We start from the raw sequence: 15,401 nt of genomic DNA on the forward strand, positions 1-15,401 counted from the left end.
ATTTAATTATTCAAAAGTAGTAAGTTTGTTTGATGTTATTTAAAAAATAATCATCAATTATCATAGAAATTATTTCTAGGATATCACTAAGATGTTTATTTTTTATTTTTTCGTTAAGTGGCTTTAATAATATTTGCAATAGATGCGCATCTTTAACAACGAATTAAAAGGAAATTCAAGCGAAGAAAAAAAAAAAAATTATGTGGAGGTGTGAACTGGTGTCATTAGTACAAGAATTATTTTTTTTTTCTCTCTCTCTTTCTGTCTCTTCTTAAGATGATTTTTTAAATTTTTTTTCTCGCAACCACCCATTGGCTTCAAGTTGCTAATTGAGGCATAGAATTAGCATACACGAAGTTTCCTCTTGCCTATGGTCATGACTATCCTACCAACCGAGTTGCGCGAAAAACGAGGTATTAAAATCTCGTTACCCACCGCTTATATGATACCCATACCAAACTAAATTTTTTTTTTTATTTTTTATCTTTTTTTCTCCATTTATTTTTCACCCCATTTATAAAACCAACCTTTTCTTGGACCATTTAAGCCACCCTCTGGGGCTAGTCACGTCGCCAAGGGTATTCCCCGAGGAAATGCCAATACTTACTCAAGCAGCGTGCCAAGATTTCTCGATTCGCATATTCTTTTTTTTTTATTTCTCATACATAAATACGTATATCTTATATGCTTTTTTTTTCATAATTTATTTTTTATTCTGTTTCAGTGTATATACATTTTGTAAGACCATTGATTCACTGCCGAAAAGTCATCATCATTAATTTTGTGACTTTAAGGTGGATCCATAATCAAAATATTTAATTGAATACAATCATAATGATGAGACCAGTGGCAATGCAAACGAGAATTCCAAGGTATTTTATTTTTTTTTATTATCATTTTTAACTTAATTCTTTTTATGATAAAAAAAAAATATAATAAATAATAATAATAATAATGTACATAATAAAAATTAAGAAGGAAAAAAAAAAAAAGATTTATATAAACTCATTTGAAATTCATTGAACCACCTTGAAAAGGTCATTATCATTACTTTCTTCTTATAATATTTTTTTCATCATACAATATATGAGTGTGTTGTTATTTCTTTTATAATATAAAATTTTTATTTTTAATATTTTTTAATGTATAAAGATTTAATTCAATGCTCGCAGGGGATAGCTGGCATAATATGTATATAATTGTATATATATATGTATTTGAAGATTGCGTGTAATGCAGTGTAAAGGTGATGGAAATAAGAGTTGAGTAGAAGAGGGAGAGAAGAGTCCCCAGGGTAAACTGACTTTCACCTGCCATAATCAGGGCACAAATTGGTGGGGGCCGTTAGCCAGTCTCACCCGGAGGCACTCTGTGATCTTTAGACGCTAATCAGGACCTCTCGCGCCCCGGCATGACAATTATCTCGATGCAGGTGCAACATCAAGCTAAATCAACTCCAACTCCAATGTGGGGGTCTCTTTTACTCATGATTTTTAAAGAGATTCTTGTTATCCCTTCTACAACATAACATTCTATAACACATATATATATTTTTGTCGAGTAAACTTACTCGTTGCTCTCTCATCTTTAACTTTTCGTAACCAACACCCTCGGGGGAATAACGAATTTGTAAATCTCTCTCTCTCTTGCACTCTGGATTTTCAATTTCACAAGAATATATATATAATTAATTAAAAAGTATATACTTCTTTGCTGATTTGATGTGACGATTAAATTATGAGAAATTCATGACAACATTTTCAATGGATGTGCAGTCTGGCTGAGTTAATTGTTGAAATAAGTCATTCAAAATTATTATTACAATCCCAAGTTTTGTTTTTTAAAGAAGAGAAGCTTTTTTTTTTTTCATTCGTGTTTAAGTGACTTGATAATTATTAAATTTATGAGTGTATATTATCAACGGATATTTTATTCTTGATATTATCGCGATGCAAAAATTAAAAAATGTATATGCTATACCTGGTATTAAATTGACAATAAAACTACCACGGCCAATTTTTGAGTTGGAGTCAAAAATTATATACGATCGTTAGTCTCAACTTTATTAATGACTTTGTGTTGCTGTTTTTTTTTTTTTTTTTTTTTTGTTGCTCAAAATTCTAGATCATTTTTCTTGCAATCTTTTAGATTCGGCCAATTTTGTCTAAACAAAAACGTCAAAAATCAACACGAACACAAATTATTTGACGAGCGATATAATTTCACAGCTTTAAAAACGTTCACTAGTTGTGTTTAGTATTTTTTTTTTTAACCTTTTTTCGTTTTTTTTTTTTTAGCTAGATTGCAAAATAATCGGCCCTATATACTCGTGTTTAAATTTTTTTTTTTTCTCGCATGAAAGCCCTTATACCGACTATTAATAACAAGCTAAATATATTTTTTTCATCTTCTTCTTCAACTATCTCATTTAAAGTTGAAAACTAGTGCTAAAAAGTCCATTCATTTGATGAATCCAAAAAAAAATAAATATTTTTTTAAAAAAATACTGCAGATGGCAAAATATGAATTGTATTTAAGAGCGATAAAAAAAAATAACAAGTCAAGAAAAGAAAATATTATATGACCAAGCATATACAGATTTTGACGAACCTGTACCGCCCTCAGGGTGAGCACTGAGCAGTATGGTCCTATAAATTTTTGCCGGCCTATAATTTGTCCATCTACAATACGCCGGAACAGCGATGACTACCTGCCTTTACGAGTGGAAAGTAACAATAATAATAAAAAAATTAAAAATCATAAAATAAAATAAATAAATAATAATAATGATAAGTTTGTGGATGATTTTTCAGCAGCATTTTGCCTTAATTTTACCATGTCCATAATTATGTTTATGGAAAAATAAAAACAAAAGAAAAAAATGTATATATAAAAAAGGAGTGGTAAAAAAAAATTAGGTATAACGAGGCAGATGATAGCACTGATGGTCAAGTGTGTCGAGAATTGTAAAGGGGAGGACTGAGAATGATGAGGAGGTTAGATGAGAATTTGGCGGAAGGGTTGATGAAGGGAGGTGAATGAAGGAGGTGTGAGGATAACCACAGTGGAATTTGATATATACAACGATCCAGAGAATGTTCAAGGGCTTGGGAATCATGGAGGCCCTAATTCCAGCGGCCTACCGAATCCTCTAACGAGACTATATTCACTCTCTCTCACTCTTTCACTGTTAATACCTGATCATCAAACTATTATATGCCGCTTCTTTGATCGTACACACATGATTCTTATAGTCTCTCGCACCCGAGATACCATAATTCGACGAAATACACACTGTGAATCATAATAAACAATATATGAAGCAATAAAAATCAAAATGATAAAAATAAAAAAAAATATCAAATTAATGGGCTTATACGCATCCTCACGCTATCCATGTGAGTCTCAACAAGACTCTAGTTAGGAAGAACCATCAAATAAACAAAAAAACGAAAATAAAATTGAAAATAAAATCAAAAAATGATAGGATGAATAAAAAAAAAAATAAAATAAATAAATAAAAATTAAGTATTATTAAAATAAAAAATGATAAAAAAATTGAATGGATGAAAGATTAATAATATTCGTATTAATTTAATGATGAAAAGAAACGTGAAACACCTGCAGATACTTGAATTGGTATAATAAGTTTTCGATGAGAATACAAAAAATAAAATAAAGGGATGAACCATACAAAACTTACTCGCGAATCATTATGTCTTGCCACTCTTACAATCATTTTTATAAATATATTTTTCATTTTTTTTTTTTTTTTATTTATTTATACTTACTCTTCTTCTCTATTTTATTTTTAATCCTTAATTTTTTCTTTTTTTTTTTTGCTTCATCTTGTACGTTTTTCTTTGACTTCCACCCGCATCTCGCGTTTCTTCTCATCCATTAACCTTCCATATATATAAGAACCCTTTCTTTTTCCTTTCGGATGTGTTTTTTTATTTTTTATATATATTTTTTTTTTCCCCTTTTGAACTGCTGAACGTGATATCCCTGACTCTTGGCCTTTTCTCTTGCACACTCCCCATTGCCTTCGACCTCCTCGAACCATTCTTCATTCAGCCACAGCAAATGTATATATATATAAGTACATACATATATGGGCATCTATCATTTCTCCTTCACACAATGTATGCCCTAAAACTTTGGCCTCTTCTCTTTTTCCCTTGAAATCATCCATCCCTCCATTATATGCGAGAATATCTTTCCACTTGGCTAAAGCTTACAAAAGAACCTGGTGAATAATACACAAGATGAAAAATAATATTAAAAAAAAATAATAATAAAAAAATCAAGTGGTAATATTCGTGCTCAGTCAGACACAAGTGTATATTGTAGACGCAAAAGGGTATACACACTGCAGATATACACCCTTTTCCTTTTTATTTTTTATTTTTTACAGTGTAGTACACGATGAAGCAAAGTCTGTGCTGCCCTTTCATCACCCTCACTTTTTATATACAATTTCCATCTCACTCATCTCACTCTTCCCCTTCTTCAACTACATATTTTCTCTGTCTCATTTTCCTCATCCTCCTATACTCTTCTCTATTTTTCTTCATTCTCTGCCCCTCACGCGGCTTTTATATCAGTTAACCACCTGTTACACTGACTCGCGTACAACTTTTTCATGATTCTTTTTTTATTTTTCCCTTTCTACACTATTTATATTTTATATTTTGTTTCTTTTTTTTTTTTATTTAGAAAAAACACGCGACTTTTCATTCAAACGGCTGTATATCAACTTCATGGAAATTCTTGGTAAGATGAAAAAAAAATAAAATAAAAAAACAGCTACTTGAATGATTTTTTTATTTTGTCATGTCATCTAGTATTTGAAGATGAAGAAATAAAAAAATCATACAAAGATATATGTAACTTGAAAATATATTTTATTTTATTTATTTATTAAACTGGTTATTGTATGCATGCATTTGATTTATGATGATAATTATTTTATATTTTTCATGTCCAAAGAATATCCCATATTGATTCAGTAGTGGTAGGCATTTGATTGTCTACAGGTGTTAATAATTCAGATGACTCATCGGTATCATCAGCAATACTATCATAAAAATGATCAAAATCCATGTCAAATGTTGATGATGAAGATGATGATTCACTTGTTGATTCATACATATTATCATTTTCAATATTAAAATTTTTTTTATACTGTGATGCAGATGTCAATGATGATGTTTTTGATGGTAAATGATAAAAATAATTTACATTTTTTTCGTTGTTATTATTATTTTGTTGATAATATTTTGAATCAAGCCATTTACGTAAAAATTGTTGTTGTAATTGTGGTGAGGCAATTAGCCATTCATTTATTTTTTCATTTATATCTCTTTTAGTACGTTTTGATCGACGAAGTAAATTACCTCTGTCATTGCCAAATGATTCAGGCAAAAAATTTGCATACAATGATAAAATATGAGGTTTTTTATATTTTTTAATATTATTATTTTCACTTTTTCTTTTTGAACGTGATGATGAATCATTTGTAAATTTTTTAACAATATTTTCCACTTGATTAATTGATATATTTTTATCATTAAAATCATGTTTATTTATTAATAATTTTTTATTTAATATCAACTCAAGTGTATCAATTTTTGACGTTATTTTATCAATTTTAAATTGTAAATTAAACAAACTCTTGTTCATTATATTTTGATATTTATTAAATGTGACAATTGATATTGGTATATTATTTTTATTCATGGTGGTATTGAGTAAATGATTGACATGATCGTCAGAATCGATAATAACTTTACGTTCACCATCAAATTCACTGATGTGAATATTTATTGCTGATCCAAGGTGGTCATTACTTTGATTTGAGTTTAAATCATTAAAAGATGTCTCAAATTCTTCATTTAAATTTAGTGGTACTGCCGTAACACAACTAAATAATAGCAAAATCCATTTACACAATTTTACTATAAAAGAAAAAAATAAATAATATTAAATTAATACATAATTTTAAAAATGAAAAATCAAGTTAATTTGTTACCAGATGTACAAGTATTATTCATCGTTGACATACTGATGATAAAATTACCACGACAAGTCAATTTATAAACGCTTCAATAATTTAAAACAATAGAATTGTTTTAAAAATTATTTTAAACAACATCCTATCCAGGAAAAAAAATATATCGATTATTTTATGCATCGTAAACAATATCGCATCAAATTCATAATATTCATAAATTAAATGACATTTAAAAATCTTTGTTATATTAAAAATCATTAGTTAAAAAAATTATTATTAAATTATTTTAAGTTTTTAAAAAAAAAAAAAAATGAAACAATAATAAAAATTTCTTATGTGTCTTTTGATAAAAGTTTGGAAGTAATGAGTGATAATGCTGAAGAGGGTAATGCTGCTGAACCAGCACCAGATGATTATACGATTGCTGAAGCAGGTCAACCAGTGGAGCCGGATATAGGACCGACAGTTGAGATTGAAGATCTGGAGGTGGAACCTTTCACGCCAGAATACGAAAATCCCTCTCACCATGTCAGATTTCAGTCGCATTCCAAGAGATATTCGTGGACTGCACTTGGAAGTAATTCAACAATAATAAATAACAATTTTTAAACTTTCATATTTTTTTTTTTCTTTTTTTTTTTCATCATCAACTTACAGATGACCAGATTGATGAAAATAAAAATAAAATTCACAGCACTAAATTTACCCAGACGTTCTTCAAGTATATGAAAAATTTATCAAATAAAAGATTTTTAGAAATAATTAATATGAAAATTGATCATGAAAATAATAATACAATTTTTTATCGAGCATCAACGGAATATTTACTTGAAGATTTTCGTTTAAGCAAAACAGAAATTCATTGATAAAATGATAAAAAAACTTGCAGCACCACCTGTTAATATTTAACGGTAAACTTTTTACTCAGCTTTTGCTAGCTTTTTTTAAATTAACCCCAGTTGGTCGATAATATTTTCCGGGACAACTTACCCTCAGTTGCAACCCCTAAAAAAGAATATTTTTCTATTACAGAAAAGGAGAGAAAAAATTCTAGATTACTATTTTATCAAATACAAAATAATTTGTAAATAAATAAACAACATTTTACATTTTTTTTTTTTTGTCACTTACAATATGTATATTATTATCGAGTTTATTAAAGATTAATTAATACGATATTAAGTATCATATATAATTGTGCATTGTAGTTTATCATATACAAAATGTTATGCTTATTATTTGACATAACAATTCATGTATTTAAATATTGTAGTATTAGCAATTTAATTTATTTTAAATATTCTTATTAATTAAATTTCGTTTTTTATTTATTTTTTGTTTCTTTTTCGTCGAATTAAAGATCGACTCTACGTGACCTTGATTGGTCTCACTCCGTCTGCCTCCATTCACACCTTTGAGTATCCATCTTACAGTTTTTTATACCAAAAAAGATAGTGCTCGCCTTCGCTGATTTCAAGATCGTCCACACCTGCAAAAAATTCAAATTTTATTATCAAAAAAAAAAAAAATAACAAAATTTATCTTTTTAACTATAAAAAGTGCATTAGCAACGCTGAATATGTTGCTAAATTATGTGAGATTATTATACCAACTTGAATAAAATACCAATCGTAATTACAACATGGAAAATATAAATTTGTCAGATATATTTATATGAAAGAGGTAAAAAAATTATCTACATAGCTTTTTTTTTTTTTGACTAATTTAAAAAAATCATTAATTTCATGTCATTAAATTATCCAGAAAGAAAGAAAAAAAATAAGACGATAAAAAATTTAAAATCTCCAAAGTGTTATGTTAATGAATTTAAAAAATTTCATGGTCAATAAATTCCCATAAAACTGACGATACATTATTGTTTAACTTTTTAAATAAAAAAAAAAAGTAAAATAAATAAAAGCATTTTATTATTTTGATGATAAATAATAATAATTTGTTACCTCCAGGTGCAACAAGCTGATTTCCAGGTGGTGATTTTAAATCTGGTGGTGATGGAAGTCTATAAAGTAACCAATAATGATATGACATTGGTTCTTCTTTGTAACCAGCAAGTGTATGAACATAGTGACCATTTGGCCATTCAGATGCTGAAAATTTAAAATGTGGTGACATTTCAGCTGCCAACAGCATAACTCCATAAAATGTTTCATTTTTTGGTGCTGTTACAGTTAAATGATAAGTTTCATTTGTTCCAAGCCAAAGTGTATATGAAATATTAATCATATGATTATTATTTGGTGATGCTGTCATAATTGTATTATCATAATTTGTAATATTTCTTTCAACATTTGTTTCTCTTGTACTTGATAAAAATAATATTTCTCCATGATTATCTGATGCTGTTACTTTAAAACAACAAAAAAGCAAGGTAAAAAAATTATTATCTTTTTCATTAAATAATTTTGAAAAAATATTAACTATTATTATTACCATTGTTTGATAGAATACGTGATGATGAAGAATCAGTTTGTCCACAATCCAATGTTCTTATTGTGGCAAGTGATCTTGGTGCAATGCCCAATACAGTTTCAGTTGTTAAATAAACATCACCATCAAATGAACCATCAGGCTGTTGACGTGAACTGAGCCAAGAAAGTGCTGCTGATTTATTCCAATTGTCTGCTGGTTCATTTTGAATTTCTTCAAGTGCTTGCATTGCCAATACAGTTGTACGTAAATCACCAAAACTTCCATCCAATCGTTGACGTTGAGCCAAACCTAATGATGGTTTTCTTACAAAATGATGAAGATTTCGATGACGATGGTCTTGAACAATACAACGTAAAGCAAGAACAACCATGGCAATTGTATCTGTAAATTTAAATTATATATATACAAATATATAAATTTAAATTAAAAATTTATCAACTTACCAACATTGTGATATTGTGCTGCATTAGCAATATCAAGAAGTCTACGTATTTGTCGTTTTCTAATATGAGCCTCAGCACTACATGCTGCAAGTGTTGTCAGTGAAAAATCATAATCACTTGATGGTTCATGATGTTGCAATGTACCAATTAAATCATGACCATAAAATTGACGTGGATCAATACACAGTGAATTTAATGTCAGTGTATATCTTGCTAAATTAACTGCTGAAAAACCAACTTCTCTGTGCCTGAATAAATAAAAATAACACACAGAGTTATTAGTATGCATATAATCAACAATTGGATGTCGATTAGATGGCTTCTTCATCATTCCAATAAAATTAAGAATCAGTATAAATAATTTATATTTAATATAAAAATACCTCCATAATAAAAGTACAATTTCAAGTTCCATTTGTTTGCCACTGAGTTGCATATCAAGAGAAGCTGGTGAGGGTAAATTATCATCACGTGAAAGATTTGCAAGACGTAATGCCAATAAAACTCTATGGGTGTCATTGCCCCAACCAGCATCTTTGTCTCTTTGATTCCAAAGCCACGTGGTTGCACGTTCTAATATTGCTTCTGCTTCAATCTCAATTGTCGCTATCAATTCACCACTTACTTTATTTGAAAAATAAAAAAATATATATTAAGATTATATCAGTAAAACAATTCATCACTTAAACAACAATATATTTATATACAAATGCCTTTGGTTGGCAATTGTTTAAAGTAAAATATAATTACGAAAAAAAAAAAAAAACGAAATACTATATAGCATGCCATTATTCTCTTGACAAAAAATAAACAAGAAAAGAATAAATAAATAAATCTTTATCGTCAAGTTTAATTATACATTACCTTCAGCATGAACCAGAGCACATGCCGATACAAGAAGGAGAACAACTCCAGCCATATTAGCTCGTCCCCACATGTTTTTAGTATACCTGAAAGCCAAATAACAAGAGAATGATGAAAAAATAAAATTAAAAAAAAATGAGAACATTACATACTTAAAGAGTATAAGGGGCATTAAACGAGGCTATTCAAGCGTCAGCAACGATACTCAGTGTGGCCAAAATGCCTCGTAGAGTAACCATATCTCCCATCAGAATCTTAAATCTTTTTTTCCTCAACGACAAAAATAAAAACAACAACAACACCAATAATAATAAAAAAAAACAACAACAAAGAATACTAAAACAGCAGCATGGATATTTGGCCAAACGGGATATAATGTTTCGTGATAAAAAATAAAAAAAAAAAATATTCAAGCTATAAGGGAGTATGTGTATATAGTCCCTGGTTTTTCCCTGATAAATTTAGTGTGTGTGTGTAAGTGGATGGGTGGATGGGTGGTTGGGAAAGAAGGGTAGATATAAGTGGGTGAGGCAAGCAAGTGGAACAACATAACATGAGAGAATAGAGTACGATGACAAAGAGGTAAAAGGAAAAGAGGAGGAAAAAGAGGAAAGTTTCAGCAAACAACACGGTTGCCCTGTGATATTGCGTAGAATCGATATCGTTGCTAGTCTCTGTTGCCCTCCCGCCTAACACTTGGCGCCTAACATCCCTCCAAATTCTACATTACTTTATATATACATATACATTAACCATAAACGTTTCTCATGCTTATATATATATCTATATATTATATACAAGTACAAGAGGACTTAGCATGCATTATACGATCACAAGTGCAACTATGTATACTCATGTCTAAGCACAAATTCATATGATAATGTATACAGTATATATATGTAGATGCGGAATAGAATAGAATATAATATATGTAGTAGATAAAATGGGGTGAGATTGGGAGAGATATAGCTATAGAGGAGGAGGAGGATGATGGTGGTTGAAGAGCAATATACCTTGGCTTTGTACCTGTGCTTATATTGTCTGCCTGACTCAACATCGTCCATTGTCCCAAACATATACACATTGATAAATTGTGAAAACTATCGAACCCTCTACTGCATGTATATTTATCCTTTTATCATCTAAATTTACCTCGGTTTAATAGCTTCATGCGTAAATACTTTTATCGTTCATTAACCACAATTCATGTTTATATATTGTTTGTATTATGATACAACACTAATAAATCTTTTGAACAAAATTATTTGATCATTCAAGTTGATAATGTTTTAGCCAACTTTTATTATTATTATTTTAAATATTACTTGTTTTTTTTTTTTATATGTTTTTAATTAAATTAATTGTTCAGTTGATTTTATTGAAATGAATAATAGAAAAAAAAAATGAGAAAGCATGCAGAGTTAACACCTGGATATGACAATAGTTGAATTACGATTTGTAGATAGATCCCGGAAGGAAACGAATAAGTGCATCGATTTAAAAAAAAAAAAAAAAGAGAGAAGGGAGGTAAAATTTGATTCGAGTGAATTGTTCGAGTTTGTCGCACTCGAGCCAGCAACCAAACTATACTATTGCATATTATTCATCCACCCTTTTTACCCTTCTATTATATATGAAATATTTTTATTTTTTATTTTATCGGTACGCCAATTAATGCTCCATCGATTCCAGGCAAATCCGGATAAAAAACATTAAACTACCTTTACGTAACTCGTTTTATTTATTTTTTTATTGATATTTTCTTTGAGGCAATAAATTTATTTTTAAAATTAATAAATAATTATATACTTACATAAATTGATGATGATTATTATTATTTATTTGTTTGTTTTCTAGTTGTAAAAAATTATAATATGTAGTCAAGTTGATTTGACTGATTATAGACCGCGTGATGCTCCAGAGACACGAGGTCGCTGATAGTTACTAAGTACTATCACCACTAACACCACCACCACCAAGGCACGTAACACAATTTTTTGTTGTTGTTGTTGTTGATGATGAAGATGATTATGATGTTGATGATAATGATGGTGATGATGATGAATATGACGACGACGACGACGTCGACAGGTACAATGTACCGTCGTCAGTGACAAGTGTCCACCAGAGTCGCGTCAAACGATGCGCCTGTCTTGTGAATGCGCAATGCAGACTGTACAATTGTAATAGTTTGTGTATGAGGGGTTCGTAGACCCTCTCCCTCTTAAAACCAACCCTCTCTTCTATTCACTCACTCATTTTCTATCTTTATTTTCATCTAACTGTGGTACTCATAATTTCCCTCTTTTTATTAATATTTTTTTTGTTTTTTATTACTCTCTTTCTCACTGCTCCATAATCAAGTCCATTTACTATTTTTTCCTTTTTTTTTTTTGCACATTTCTCTGAATGCTTTCCAACTTTTATATGTCATTTTATATTTTCGACAATTTCTTTTCTCATTTTATTTATAAAAATAATGCTACCCATTTTCCACGCCCTTTGAATCATTTCCGGATTCTCTGTTCCAAAGAACGAACACACTGTTGGATGTATCAAAAAAAAAAAAAATATAGCATGATAATTTAAAGTACGAACAATACGCGAGAGATAATGTTTTTTGTCTGTTTTGCTTATTTTTTTATTTTTTTTATCAGAGAAAGGAAAATGAGGAAAAAGAAATATCATGCATGTTGGATTCATTTTTCATATACCCACATTTTTCTTTTTTTCTTTTTTGTTAAAAATAAAAAATAATTTTCATTTCTTTATTCTTTTTTTTTTTGCCTTGTTGAACATAAAAGAGCTTTTTTTTTTCACTGTACATCCCTGCGTGTGGAAATGCTCGTTAGCGTGACGGATGTTAGTCATGAATATGGCACTGTACAATGAACCTGGTTGCTAAGGGTTGAAGTCACCTTTATTTTATTAATATTTTTTTCCTTAAATCACCACGCAAGCGCTATGATATGTCTTATTTTTCGATTTGAAATATTTAAATTACTATTTAATATATTTGTTGAATTATAAAAAAGCTGCTATTCTTGTTGATCCAGATGGACCAAATGGTACTTCAATATTAGAACCAACAAAAGCGCATGTTAACAGTTGCTTATTGTTCAACACTTGCTGGTACTGGTACAGCAATAAATACAACATTTAAATTAGTTAAAATGTTAATTCCTTGATGCTAATGGTAAGATCAATATGGACATTTTGACCCATGATTATTATTTATTAATGTCACAGTCACCACTTGGTTTTATGTTTAAATTTATTACCTTGAATTATTTTGATCATATATAAATATCAAGTTGAAAGAATTTAAATTGGCTACCAGGGTGAAAAAGTTGCTAGCCAGGTAATTATTATTTCGTTTTGATTATTTAAATAATTTTATTATCCAATTAAAAATTTTATCATGTAATGAGAGAAAAATTTGTGAATGTTTTTATAGGTTTTTCAAGCACCTGGATTTATCAGTTGATAGTCATATTATTTTCAAGCTATATTACTTTACCAAAATAAATTTTAAAAAACAAAAAATTCATTAATATTTACAATGTAACTTTAATTTTTCAATTTTAGATTACTCAGTGATGCTGGTGATTCCACACCAGTCATAATGATTGCAATCTTGATGTTTATTATACCAAAAAAAAAATTGCTGTTTTTTAAATGCCTTCAAGACGGTTGTCAACCATAAAAAAATCAATATTAATCTTTCAAGAATAAAAAAAGTAATTTAAATTCAAAAGAGAAATAATTTATTTGCTGAATCAAAACGACCAACAAAAATATCAGAAAGCTTGATCACTTGGAAAGTAATAAATTCAAAAAAATGCCCTGGGGACTTGTATATATTTTAAGAGGTGAATGTTCAGTATCACGAAGTGGAAGTGATCATTCCTGTTTGTCCACAAGAATTGATGAATCCACCCTTTAAAAATTTTACCATTATTTATAATATTATTTATTGTTGGTAGTATTTTAGAAATAATGTTAATAATGCTACCAGTTGCTGCACATCATCATCATCATCATCATTAAATTACAATAATAATTAATATATATTTTTCCAACTGGTACACCACCAAAGCAACAGCATCTTCTGCTGGAAATATTGATATTAAAAATAAGCTCATTGGTGATTGTCTAGCTTCCATTTACACTCTTATTAATTCGTATATTTTTTCCAATCATGTTAGAAATTACAAGGCTTTCTTGAACAGGCCAAACATTTAAATTCATTAAAAATATTAGTGTTATTAATTAGTCATCAAAATAACTATCAAATAATAATTCATAAACTGATTTTCAATTAATATAAATTTGTTTATGTTAATATAATATATTTTATTGTTTTTTTTTTTAATTTTTGTACAGTTACTATTTTTATATCATAGTTTATATATTTTTTTTTTTTGTATACTTCAATTTAAAACCTTCAAAATAATTATCGTATCGTTTGATTGTTTTGTTTCCTTCACTTTTATATACTCAGGTAAAAATTTTTATTCTTTTTTATGTTTAAAAAAATATAAGAGGAATGATCTCGCAATTTAGATATTTTTTTTTGTTGTAATTTTGAAATATATATTGTAATTATAATAAAATTATTTTTATGATATTATTTTTCTGTTTTTAATTATTACGTTGATTGCGGTTTCATACAAGGTGTAATTGAATCATTTTTTTTAGGATTTGAATTAATTTCTTGTTGTTCAAATCGTCTTTGACGTAGTAAATTTGTCACAACACCAGTAAAACTTGCTGTTTTTTTTTTAGCACTACCTTTTGGTGTTGATTCACCAATTCTTCTGACTGGTAATCTTGGTGATGACATTTCATCCATAAAATCAAAATCATCTTTTTCATCAGCTACCAATGAATCACTAAATAAATAAACAATTAAATTAAATTAATAAATACAACAATAATTAAATATAAATAAAATTATTAAATTACAGAAATTCAGGCAAATGATCTTGTTGATGATTGTTTGATGGCACTGGTGACAATGGACGTCTACCAGGACATTTCCATTCCAACTCCAAAATATGATTGTTACATTCTAATTTATTAATAACATTAACAATGTCATCTGGCTTCAATGACCATCCTTCCTTTAAACAAAAAACAAACAAATAAATGACACACTGTTATTGTCATCATGACCACAACAACAATTAGAATAACAACAAATGGAAAAAAAAATTGACAGCTGTATTTACCTTTGGATCATTTTCATATTTTTCATCATCAGAACACTCAACACACCAATCCTCTTCGTTCATTTCCATTTTTCAATATTATATATTTAATAAATAATTGCAATGTTTACACTTGAATTATTCATCACTTGTACATGTCAAAAAAAAACAACAACAATATATTAAATTAAATAAAAATCTTTTATAGCTAAAATAAATAATAAACTTTTAAAAAAATAAATAAAATAATTTAAGTAGAATAATTAATAAACATGCTATTAATTTTTTTTTATTTATTGTTTAAATAAATAAATAATTGTGCTAGCGTCTATTGTGTATGTTAATCTTTATTTAATTTTTTTAGAGGTTAAGTTTATGCGCAAGTCGCAACTAAACTCAGCGCACACACACACA

The 15,401-nt window shown here is 28.5% G+C and overlaps 4 protein-coding genes across 7 annotated transcripts in view; 1 reads left to right on the forward strand and 3 right to left on the reverse strand.

The window, feature by feature from the left end:
- LOC122848623 (actin-related protein 8) overlaps positions 1-7,398 on the forward strand; it is a 79,246-nt gene extending 71,848 nt beyond the window's left edge. For 2 of the 4 annotated variants that reach the window (XM_044146826.1, XM_044146823.1), the window contains exons 16-20: positions 725-872; positions 1,173-1,432; positions 4,720-4,776; positions 6,370-6,593; positions 6,674-7,398. The gene's annotated coding sequence lies outside the window, so the exon portion shown is untranslated. The remainder of the gene's footprint in view (positions 1-724; positions 873-1,172; positions 1,433-4,719; positions 4,777-6,369; positions 6,594-6,673) is intronic. The other 2 variants (XM_044146825.1, XM_044146824.1) reach the window with 2 other exon arrangements.
- On the reverse strand, positions 4,253-6,375 carry LOC122848628 (putative uncharacterized protein DDB_G0282499). Its single transcript, XM_044146833.1, has 2 exons — positions 6,035-6,375; positions 4,253-5,960 (listed from the first exon to the last, which is right to left on the reverse strand). The coding sequence occupies exons 1-2, from the start codon at positions 6,063-6,065 to the stop codon at positions 4,981-4,983; spliced, it is 1,011 nt and encodes a 336-aa protein (XP_044002768.1). The 5' UTR covers positions 6,066-6,375; the 3' UTR covers positions 4,253-4,980.
- Positions 7,125-12,150, reverse strand: LOC122848627 (uncharacterized protein CG3556). The gene is made up of 7 exons (XM_044146832.1): positions 11,588-12,150; positions 9,775-9,860; positions 9,294-9,534; positions 8,911-9,158; positions 8,468-8,848; positions 7,978-8,382; positions 7,125-7,505 (listed from the first exon to the last, which is right to left on the reverse strand). Coding segments are annotated over exons 1-7 (1,425 nt in total). The 5' UTR covers positions 11,590-12,150; the 3' UTR covers positions 7,125-7,443.
- A 2,275-nt stretch (positions 12,151-14,425) lies between these two features.
- On the reverse strand, positions 14,426-15,077 carry LOC122849415 (PAXIP1-associated glutamate-rich protein 1). The gene is made up of 3 exons (XM_044148111.1): positions 15,009-15,077; positions 14,743-14,900; positions 14,426-14,669 (listed from the first exon to the last, which is right to left on the reverse strand). Exons 1-3 carry the CDS (start codon positions 15,075-15,077, stop codon positions 14,426-14,428), a joined length of 471 nt encoding a protein of 156 aa, XP_044004046.1.
- Between the last annotated feature and the right edge of the window lie 324 nt (positions 15,078-15,401).

The sequence above is a fragment of the Aphidius gifuensis genome, linkage group LG2, assembly GCF_014905175.1.
Source record: "Aphidius gifuensis isolate YNYX2018 linkage group LG2, ASM1490517v1, whole genome shotgun sequence".
NCBI classification, from domain to species: domain Eukaryota; kingdom Metazoa; phylum Arthropoda; class Insecta; order Hymenoptera; family Braconidae; genus Aphidius; species Aphidius gifuensis.